This window comes from Ischnura elegans, chromosome X (genome assembly GCF_921293095.1).
Source record: "Ischnura elegans chromosome X, ioIscEleg1.1, whole genome shotgun sequence".
NCBI classification, from domain to species: Eukaryota; Metazoa; Arthropoda; class Insecta; order Odonata; family Coenagrionidae; genus Ischnura; species Ischnura elegans.
Window position 1 is genome coordinate 91,044,693 of NC_060259.1, and position 12,209 is coordinate 91,056,901.

General features: G+C 36.9%; 1 protein-coding gene across 1 annotated transcript in view; it reads left to right on the forward strand.

Annotated features, from left to right (window-relative positions):
* The first annotated feature begins 7,898 nt into the window (after positions 1-7,898).
* Positions 7,899-12,209, forward strand: part of LOC124171207 — a 43,879-nt gene continuing 39,568 nt past the window's right edge. Inside the window, exons 1-3 of the mRNA XM_046550349.1 lie at positions 7,899-8,033; positions 10,320-10,581; positions 10,735-10,936. Coding sequence (XP_046406305.1) covers positions 7,899-8,033; positions 10,320-10,581; positions 10,735-10,936 — 599 coding nt within the window. The remainder of the gene's footprint in view (positions 8,034-10,319; positions 10,582-10,734; positions 10,937-12,209) is intronic.

Here is a 12,209-nt window from a genome sequence, read left to right on the forward strand (position 1 = left end):
AAACAGTCAGATCTAATCAATTTGCGACGTTGGTTTGCCTCCAACAAATTGAATATGAGTGTAGCTAAAACGAAGTATATATGTTATAACTTATGTAACAGGTACAAATTTGATTAGGTTTTACATTATCATGAAGAAAATTGTCCTATAATTTTATGCAATAGCTGTTTACCCATTGAAAGGGTTTCTAGTATTAAGTACTTAGGAGTAACAATTGACGATTCCTTAAAGTGGAATCAACATATCAACAGTCTCACAAATGTTAAGCGTCACACACTGGCAAATTTTTATTTCATTAGAAATAAATTTCCTGAAAGCTTTCTAAAGACAATTTATAACGCCTTAGTAAATACTAGGCTAAGCTAAGGCATTTTTTGTTGGGGTGGCGCATATCTAAACTCCTTGAATCCTGCTGTTTTCTTTTACAAAAAAGAATTGTGCGTATTATTTTGAAAAAGGACAGATTTGAAAGATCCTTCCCACTTTTTCTTCATTTGCGTTTGCTTCCGTTGAGGAATCTATATATTTATAAGGTCCTACGATGTTTTTGTGCTAAAAGTGGCAGCTCTAAAATATCTCAGTCCGTGCCTTCTCCCTTTACCCTGCGTAAAATAAGTGTGCCCTTACCTAAACCAAAATTGACTTTGTTTAAAAGATGTTTTTTGTACGTAGGACCAAAGGTTTTTAATTTGTTACCCCAGTCATGTTTTATTTCAAAGTCTTTAAAAAAGTTTTTGCAAAATGTACATTCTTGTCTTCTCACTAAAGAAAGTGTAGAACAAATATTGTTATAAAATATTGTTGTAAATGAATTGTAAATAGTGCTTTAGTTGTTTTTTTCATGTACGCAATTAAGCTTTGGTTGTATAGATTATCAAGTTAATACAAAATGAGCTACACTATATGTAAAGCATAAATATTATTATTTTGGATGGTAGCCTCAAATAGGTTATCCTTCGCGGCTACCTAAAATTACTCAATTTTGTTATTGTCATGTAATTTGTGTGTGGAGTAATAAAATTATTTATTATTATATTATTATTTCCAATTTCAGTCCACTGTGCAAAGTTACGTGATCATCTACCGGTCTCTTGTTCATGGGAAATGAATAATATTGTTCACATTGAGCCGTGAATGCTTAAACAAAAAACTTGAAAGAAATTTAAAATAGCATTTTTGATGGTCTCGCAGACCAGAAGTTAGTCATATTTGATATGCAGCTTGCAGAATTTAAACAAAAAATATATAAGAGGGATAATTTTTTTTCGATCTTTGTGAATCATTTCGCCGATTGAGCTATTACGATATTCAAAGCATAAGATGAGACATACTGACTTCTGGGAGCATTTTAATCCATTAAAACTTTTATCCTCTCGCCGCTGGTACAGCCCAACTGCTCCTTGGGGAGTTTCAATGGGACATTTACGATCACCCTCCGTGCAATCCTGAACTGGCGATTTTGACTACCACCTTTTCGCTGGAGTGAGAATGTTGCTCGAAGGATAGCGTTTTCAAACGGGCGCTTCAGGATAGCGGTAAAATTCATTGAAAGTTATCCGCTCCAACGCTCTATGAAAAAGGTATTGTAAAGCATGCCCGGAAATACGACTAATTGAAAAGTAACCGAAATTTTGCTGTATATTTAGCAATTAAATGATATTTAATCAATCAATTTGTCTTCCATTCATGACATATTGAAAAGCAGCAAAAGTTTAAGTAAATTTTTGTCGTTGGTAGTTCTTAAAATGCTGTCTTTTTAGAGGCTAATTTAAACAAAATTTTCAGGAACATTTAAGGGCTATGTAAATTACTGTGGAAGATGTTCCATGGCACGTAAACCCCCGGCAGGATTGCTGCCCCTCCCTCCAACATAAAACTCTAATCTTCCCCCATGTTCATGACTCATTGGAGGATGAAAAAACTGCCCTCGCAAATTAAAAAGAACTCGCAAAAAACAATAAAAATGTAAAATATACTGGTTCAGATTTTGAATTCCAAGCACGAAAGTCAAAAAGAAGATACAAAATATCGTATACAAATTAATTTATTCTGGTGTCTATAAAATATTAGCCACAGTGTTAATTTATTCTGTGCCATCAACACCTGAGGGGGTCGGGTTTCAATAGGATCAGAAGACTACAAATCCACCGAACTCCACCCAAGTATGAACAGTAATCAGTAATATTAAATATTATGTATTGATTGTTAATTATAAGTCATGTTTTGCAGTTCTGGATACCGCAGTTTATGCCACGAAATTGAGTTGACATTCGGATGGAAGTAAATCACATAGTCATTTAGAGTTGGGCTGCGCCTTCAAATATGGCCGTAAAAGTTGAATAAGGAATTATCATGAAAAAATATCTCATATTAATTATGTGTATAACGATTAAGAACTCCTCATTGGTGATTGTAATTGGCAACAGTATCAGCACGTGAAAGGAAATGTGTAAATGCATGAACTTAAGGATGTACCGTTAAACCATCCAAATTTGGCAGGGGAATAAACAAAAAATAGAACATGCCTTGATATGTTTCCTTAATTCTCGTATTAATTCGTACTTGTAAATGCTCTGCCTTAAGACAGTAAGATTAACAGAACATCTCTGCATCTATTTCATCTATATCTACACAATACCCTGCGAGCAACCTCTTAGGTGTATGGCAAGGGGTGATCACTTAATATCATGAACCATGCAAGAGGATTCCCACATGAACACCACACGGTCATAAAAACGTTACGCATACTAACAAATTATACTACCATATCCATGGAAAGGCAAAACTTGACAACTACATTTGAAGGTAGTCAGCTAGATCACGCAAAACATACTGTGAGAAATACTAGACCAATTCAGAAACATGCATAAAGATTAAATATGTTAGTAGGCACCTTTACCACTAAACTAACCTATTATTAAGTTCTGACGCTGCCATTATATTCTCTAATCGATCGTGTAAAAAACAACATTCTGAATCTAACTGCTCTACATTCCATATCTCTTCATTTATTTTTATGATCTGATCATTCGTAGTAACCGCACGGTCAACCACGCTAGTACCCCTTTATGCCCCGTTCACACTACGTCCTTTTTACGCCGGTTAGCCCCGACCATGGTTACAAAACGAGGTGTGAACGCAAGTTCCCGTGAACCGTGGTTGGGATTCTGACCACCGTTTTCCGACCATGGTTGGCGGTAGTTCATGCGTGTGTGAACGCAAGTTGGTTAAAAGCTGGTTAGAAAAAGAAGAAGGCGAAGCAGCAACGAAGTGGGATAGGAGGAAAGAAAACAGAAAATAAAGTTTCGAAGAGGAGACGGTCGTTATTGTTGAATTATATTCGTCAGAATTAATTCAAAGGAAAGTGCTATTGATTCATTCCGTAATGTGTTGTATAGTATGAGATTTTAAACCTGATTTAAGTTATGCGATATACTTTATAGTTCGTAGTGAATTAGCTATTAGCTCGTATTGTATTGTTACGGACAGATTGAATAATCTATATTAATATTTTGCTAGAATTAAGTAAAATGTGCGAAACTACGATAATAAAAATCCGAAGGTCACAATGATTTTAATGTTTTGGTAAGAGTTCTTTGTCCCAGTTTGAAAAAGATCACTTATGTTCATCCTTGAACAAAAGTTCTTCCCATATCAATAAAAGTATCAGGCTAACGGCTAGTCAGATGTAACGATAGAAAATAAATTTAGAAACGTCGGGTGATACCACATATCGCAGAAATTACCACGTTCTCTCTCTAATTTCATAAGTTAAATTTCAACAATCTTCACATTTCTGCAAGTTATTCGTCCACATTTGAAGAAGAGGTAAAAGAGTTTTAATTTACGGTATAGCATCAGAGTGGATCATGTCCTTTGTCAAAGTCAGAAAAAAATAATAGCTAAGAATGTAATGCAGCGAAAAGTGTATCTCCATCCCAAATCACAAGTGTCTCAAATTGAGGCTCAAGTCTCAAGATTAGGTCCTCGATTTTCTTCACCTACATCAATGATTTGTCGACACATCCGAATCAAGGGCAAGTAGTAGCATATGTTGTTGATATCAAACTAATTATCAGCAATATTCGCTTTCATTCGTATTAAATAGAGCATTAGAAGAATGCAAGCCACACTATGGATGAAATGATTAGTTGGACGAACACATTTGAATTACCTTCTACGTAGCAAGGAACAATGATTGTCGACGCTGGAATGCAATTTTTAATTCATAAGCAGCTCATAATATGCACATATGTTTAAATTCATCGTCAATATCATTGCAATTAACACAAGAACTTTTCCCTGCACATTCTATATTTCCTTCCAACAAGTTATTCGCTCTTGTCAATTCATTTTTCACTTGGAATTACTATACCACTCATCAGATGTCGCCAGGGTCTAACCACGGTTGAGTGTGAACGCGCGTTGGTTCTGACGTCATGTTACGCTGGTTAAGAAAGATGGTAATGTGAACGGGGCATTAGACGACCACGAAGACGTAGTGCATCGCATGCTGCATGTTGGTGTATACTCACCCCCTGACAAACACCACTGAAGTGGCTCGCAGGCTATTATACAGATGTATCATCATTCAGGCCAGGCTAACGTCAACAAACGTATCAATAAGCCCTGACTCTGCCGTTATAGTCTTGATCAGTCTCTCTAGTGTCTATCTGTTCTAAAGTCTTTCTCTTATTTTGTTTTTAGTATCAAATGTGCAGTGGAGCAAGTGACCTTTATTTGTGAACAATGCAGACTACGTAGGTATGTGACGTCTCGAGAGGTATGTAGGGCCCTTAGTCTCTTCTCCACCCCTCCCCACTTCGCCGACGCTCTTGAGTACCTCCCGCTAACCACAACTCCACCCAACGACGCGACAACCGAACCTGTCCCGACCGCTTTCATGATGCACACGGACTCAAAAATGGGCCCATAATGTTGACTTTGCTTTGGGATATTTACTATGCCAGGCAACCTCCCCTGCGATCCTTAGTGCTTCCTCACACTCAATTACCTCTCCAGCGCTGTAAGTAAGAAGCAGTGCGTCACTTTGTCTTTATCCCCTCATTCCTCACTCTGTTATACGAAGCTTTAGTCCCACAGTAGTTCGGTTAGCGTCGAGAGGTGGATGATCTGTCGGTGAAGAGTACTGGTAAGTTAAGTGCTTGTTAATAACCTAATATTCCATGCTATTTCTATGTATTAAATCATAGTTTCTAACTTGGTTCAGAGTTTTCGTGTTTTGTTAATTATGCTCAAAATCTGGCACAAGAATTTGGTTCACGCATACATATATTTTTCGTTCAATTAGAACATGTGCGGAAATTTACATAAACTTGTACAAGGTACAGTGCAATTAAATTAGGTCTTTAAAAATGGCTTAAATAGGTGTGCATTGCATGCATTTCCGCGGTCACTTTTCCTTCTTGTCGTATGAATAAATGTATAGTGTCCTTAATATAATGTTTTGTGTTATAGCTTATAGGTTATTTCTTGTTTTTTTATTTTAGAGATTACAGAAGGTGTAGTGAATAATTCAGTCAATCCATTAAATGAAAGTACAAGCCTAACAACAAGCTTTCAACGATCCCTTTCAAGCTTTTGGCTTGACCTTTGGAGCAGCATCATCGGTCATACTGCTCAAAGTATGCATGTCTTATGGAAATAATGAGAAGCTACATGCTATATTACTCAACGCCAGTTACTAGTGATCATCCAGCTGTGCAGTGAAGTGAAAGTGTCAATAGTTCATAAAAAAAATCATTGTCAGTTGCGTGTTCTATGTGAAGTGTTGGTGAATATAAGTGTTTTGGAGAATCGCTGTTGTAAAGCTGAGCTCTGCCGCCCATGGACTCGGAAGCAAATAAAAGGTAGGGAGTCATCTCTTCTTGCAGTTTGATTGAAATGATACTTAAACATTTTTTGCGGAAAACTATATAAAAAATTACTTTTAGCTCCTTCCTCTATGCTGAGAAGGAGAATTCATTGATGCAGGGTGGCGTCTTTTTGAAAATCCACAGTTTTCTTTGCATGCTGGTTCTACTGTTATTTGTAATATAGCAGGACAAATAAAAAAAAACGATTTTTAGATAAGGTCAATAGATATTAAATGCAATTATTGTACATTTACTATCGTGTAATGCTTCCACCAATTTTAAAAAGCTCGACTTAGGCAATATTATAATACTTTTAATTTGACACCTTACACGGTTCAGCAATCTAGCGTCATTCAGTTTAAACTCTAATAAAATGTGTGTAATTAAATCCACATCGAATAGGTACCGTGCAAGCCTCCACTAGGGTGTGTGGCACGGGGTGACTCCATGCCAATAATAGTGAACGAACAGTTAGCTTAATAAAAGAGTCATGAATGAATTGTAACATGCCAAGAAATGCATGCAGGTAGCTAGTATTGAGAATTATAGGAAATTATTATCTAAAATACAGATCCTATTTTATCTAGACCACGTTAAAGTATCATAGAGCTAAAGTATCGCAGTTATTACGCGGAAAAAACGAAATCTTAAATCTATCGGTTCTGTAGCCTATCTCCATAATCTTATCATAGCGATCGTTTCTTTTATAATAATTAGGCTTTCTCAAAATATCTCGAACATCAGGCAAAGAGTATTCTACCTGAAATTTTCGCAGAAGATTTGATCTAAGGTTTGCCCTTCAATCACTTTGACATTCCGAATTGACGTGCAGGCAAAATTATTTAGGAAGTATGTATCGAGGGGAATTAGGGAGAGAGATATGAGAATAAATGAATCACCACGTGGAAGAAGTGGGTTAGAGTGAGAAACGCATTTGGTCTTCGGCAGTAGATAAGATTTTTCCCTTCCCACTGCGATTTTGACACACGAACGTTCAAACCTACGTGAAGCAGTGATCGCGGCGAACAGGACCCTATTTGACCTCAACTTACGCGATGGCATCACCAACATCTATCCCTCTCTTGAATGACATGACTTATAAGGACGTGCCACTAACGCTCGTCCGAATGTATATATATATATTCTAGATAATGGTTATAATCGTGATTATATCTCTTTTCCGACATATTACTTGCTAAAATCTGAAGCTCTTCTTTTGCAGAGTAATGATAATTTGCACTCTTCCACATAAATATTTATTTGGAATTGAGTCAACATAATCCACTGGACTCATGATAGCTGATGATGCTGCAGTGCAGTGAAATATGTTGACTCATTTAAATATTTATGTGGAGATGTGCAAGGTATCTTAACTTCATGCCCTGCAATATACATATGGTATTCCCCAAGCCCCATTGGCCAAAATAAAGGTTGAGAAAATGATAAAAATAGCGCTAAGGTATGGATCCAAGATGATTAATGAAATGGTATTTATAAACCTTAGTATGATTTATTTAGATAATGAGCTCAAAAATAGGTAGGGGTGTGTGAGTGTGTATGTGTGAATGGTCCCTTTTTGTGTTTTGCCCTTTGAATTTTGGTTGTGTTTGGGGAGGGTTGGGAGGGAAGTTTTATGTATATTTTGTGTGTTCATACTAATCCTACCTCTCCACAGATTCAAGTCATCGCTGGATTTGAAGAAAAGAAGACAGCGGTCGAAGAGGATCACAACAAGAGGATTGATTCAGTTGGTAATTGATTCTCTTGGTATTAGTAAATTCGTGTCTTGCGATTTCATTACCCAGTTAGAGACTCATTTCTAAGGCCATGTCCGGAAACATTTTACCCGCATGTGACTCGCAAAACAACGTAGTTCGCTCGGCTATTAGCGAAAAATTATTTTAATTTATAGCACATTGTGAGCCCTCAAGGAGAGGTCGTACTTAAATTTGCTTCAATTTTGATTGATTTATACAATTGGTGGTGAAAGAATGGGTCCTACACAGCTATGCCATATTTGCGATGTTCCGGGAAAAAACAGTGGCGGGGCACGAGGCTGCTCTGGGCACCACCGCGATGTACAGGGATAAATATCTCACCATTTATGTCTTCGCCAGACCAGTGTGCATATTGAAAATTAGGGATAAAGATATGAGAGTAAAGTGTTAGTTCAAATGAAAAAACATCAATTCCGGTGCAAATGTTTATTGTGGCCTGATGCATTCTGGCATATTTTGGGCAACATAAATCTCACGTAAAACTCTTTTAATTTTTCCACCATGTCTATGGCCCAAAAATTATTTTATCTTGGCTTATATTAATTAACATACCATGAGGATATCACAAAATGTATTTTTTAGTAGATATTTCTAGCTGTCCCTGCTCTTGGTAGAAATTTCTGCTTCTTCTGCGTAGCTATTTATGTATTTATAACTCCTTCCTTATGAGTATTTGTATAATTATAGGGGAACTTGATTTCCGTCAAGCCTTTGCCGTCAGTTATTATTCCATCAGGACTTGCTACCAAAAAAGTTACATTTTAATCAACAAAGAGATCTGTGGGTAGAACTTCATATTTGCTTGATCTTTCATATTTCTTGATGGCAAATTTTTCATTGGCATTTTCTCAATCGGTTGCCTAGTTTCCTCTGATGGAAGGAAACAAACTTTCGTTTGACAATTTTGATGTTTGATTTCCTTAGATTACATGCACGTCCAAGGAAAGAGGCTTCAACCTCATCCGCCTTTCTGACTGCCAAGTCCCATTTAGCATTTAATCTCTAGCTTCCTTCTGTTAATTTTCACGCGACAATTTTTCATTAGTTATTTGCAAAAAATGTTATGCACATCGTATTTTACGTATAAGGCTACTGATGCAATGGTGCACCTAGTTTCGTAGGACCCCTTAGGCATAAATTTACTCTTTTCCCTCCTATTTACTTTGCCACGTAAGAGTTGTAGAACTCTGCTAGATTGTTAGTGACATTATATATTTAAAAAAATACGGAGTGACGAGATAAAATGCTACTAGCATAAGTGATATGCTCCCAGATGCCGCAACTCATGATATGAGGGATCAAATTTTCCTCTCCTTCTATCAACCATTTGCAATAATATATGTCACCTTTACTATGGTTTTCGAGGGTATTATTTCCTTATCTTTAGCCGGTTACTCTCCAATCTCCACTTCAGCCCACTGTGGGAGGGTGGGAATCAGAATGACGTCATAAGGGCTTTTCCCATCATTCATACTCGGCCGTCCCGTTTTTGCGCGCTTGAAATTTTTCACTTTTCATTCAATCGCAAAAAATAGATGTCGTCATTTAAAAATCTGGGAGCGTGAAATTCGTACTCCAGGAGTAATAATAATCATTTGATTTAGGCAATAATAGGAAACCACCCTATTGCATTTTTCAAAATATAAAATGCTTGCGGGGTGATTTCTGATGAGTGTTATAACAGAAAAAATGACGACACAAAGTTAATTGGATTAACTACTACTTATGTCTTGAAACGCTGGTTTCGGCTCTCCATCAGTATGTTTTTCACCGTGTTATGCTTTATTGCTTCTTTTCATCGGTATTAATAAAAAAATTCTTGCTGTAACTTAAGTAACCATTGTTTTTTTACATCCAAATGTGACCTTCAATCAAGCTAGCTGACATATTTTGTAACATTTTATTAACCGTTTACAGTCCAATGTTCCCATTTGAGAACAGATTTATAAAAATTCATAAAAATTATATTTCGTATCTCTGATTAATTTTATAGCTTTTATATGTAAATAAAGTATGGAAGTATTTTTTAAAGTGAATCGCATGACTTGTTCATGCATTTGTCGTTAATTATACATTTTTAAAGTTGGTTATTTTCATTAGGTACCTCTGTATTGAGTATGCGGTTTAACCAATATTTTTCTCTACACTCGCTCTCAAGTAACAAATAGTCATTTATTCAAAAGATCAACATACATTACATTGTTAAACTTAGTTTTTTGGTCAAGTTTGTATTTTTTATCGAGCAATAACAAAATGTTGAGGCGTGTTCTCATTTGGGAACATTGGACTGTCGGCATATCTAAGTCAGTTGCTGTTTTTTACCTCCGATGAGATATCTCTTGTGATTTTATTTTTTTCGTCCCATACAAAGGAGTTTTGAAACATTGTCGCCCCTTTGGCCTGATTATATCTGAATTCGCCACCTCAGACTGCTTGCAGCTATATAAATACATTGTTGTTTTTGTTGGACATTGCGGTATGAAATAGACCCGGTCAAACCAAGTGAGTCGTAACAGTCGTAACTTGTTCCTTCAGGTTCTGACGTCCACTGTGTGCTCCTCTGTTTAGTCATTCTGAGAGTCGGTTTTGTGACCACTATCTTTGAAGAACATACTTTTTTTTAGAAACATCTGATAAAATGAGCTCAAAGGAGTTTCTTATTTAGGGTGACGTAGTCGAATATTTAGACGTTCTAAGTGACGATGAACTGTCGGAATACGAGTTGTGCCAGCTTCCTCCTGAAGAAGACTACCGTTTGACGGATGAAGAAGATGTCAATGAAAATGATCTAGGGGAAATAATTCCGGCTGACACATGTGGGAAAATCAGCCTCACTCTACCAAACAGAGATGATGATGGAGAGAAAGAGAAAGACAGTCTACCTAGAAGGAAAGGAGTAAAAAAGAAAAGCAGTACTTTGGGAAAAGGTCAGTAAAATAAATTTTCCTCATACTTCATTGCGGAGTTATTTACTTTTTAAAATCACAAATCAGCATCTTTTAACACTTCAAAACTTTTCATTTTTTTCAATTTATATATTCCTAAGCCATGAAGTAATTGAATGGTTGTATCATTCACAGGCAATGTTTGGAAAAAGCTGAATCAATTTGAAAAAGAAATTCCATCAGAACCAATGCGGGGGCCAGATAATCATCTGGAGGAACTGGTTGCCTTGGAGCCGATTGAACTCTTCTTCAAGCATTTACCACAGCAGTACTTCAGTCATGTTGCAAACATGTCCTCTCTTTATGCTCAACAAAAAGGCTCATCTCTTGATGTTACGTGGGAAGAGATTGGTCAGTTCTTCGGAATACTTTTGTTTAGTGGTTACCACACGGTCCCCCAAGAAAATTTGCATTTGTGTTCTGCAGAGGATATGTCGATTCCAATTATTCCACCAGTGATGTCCAGGAATCGTTTCAAAGACATAGAAAGATACTTTCACTTGTCCGATAACAACATGTTGCAAAAGGGTGACAAATTAGGAAAAATTTCTCCTTTGTATAGAGAGTCGGGAAAAAACGTCGTGCAGTTTGGAATCTTCCAAAAGGAACTAAGCCTTGACGAATCTATGGTTCCATTCTACGGCCATCACTCGAGCAAAATGTTTATCAAAGGAAAACCAATTCGTTTTGGGTACAAAATCTGGATGCTATGTTCATCATCAGGATATCCCTATGCGATGCAAATATAAGCAGGCAAAGAAAAAAATTCTACTGGACCGCTGGGAAGTAGGGTAGTATGTGATCTTTTGGCTGTTGTAGAGCACCCTAAGCAAATTGAGTTGTACTTCGATAATTTCTTTTCATCCCACTCATTGCAAGTAGAACTGGAAGATAGAAGCATAAAGGCAACAGGTACAATTCGCGAAGGAAGGATAGCCAAATGCCCACAAAAACCATCAAAAGTGATAGCAAAATCTCACCGAGTGGATTTTGATTTCCTATGTGATGGAGTGGTATTTTTCTGTCGAGGGAATGATAATTCAGTGATTAAATTAGGGTCCAACTGCTACACTAATGAGCCATTGGGTTCTGTAAAGAGATTTTCTAGGAAGGAAGGGAAAAGGATAGAAATTACACAACCGCAATTGATAAAAAAATATAATTTGGGAATGGGGGGAGTTGATGTATTGGACAAACATCTGAGTAGTGACAGGCCAAAACTTCGGAGCAAGAAATGGTGGTGGAATCTGTTTTCAAATGCTTTGAATATGAGTGCCGTCAGTGCATGGCTTTTGCATAGGGGAATCCATGGAAAAGGGTCGAAAACGCACTTGGAGTTTCTTCGCGACGTAGCGACAAGTCTCATGCGACTACGCCCAAAAATAATCTCTCATCCTGGACCTAAGACGCACTCTTCAGTGAAACGAAGAAAAACTGGGGGGCATATTCTAAATAAATCTTCCCAGGGAAGATGCGTAGTCTGCAAAAAAAAACACTCGCCTCCAATGCACCGAATGTGGAAAAAAATGCATCTTCACCGGTTTTCTATGTATCATGAGCAATCCATAAATGCAATTTATACACTGTATAATGAGAATGATGTCATTATT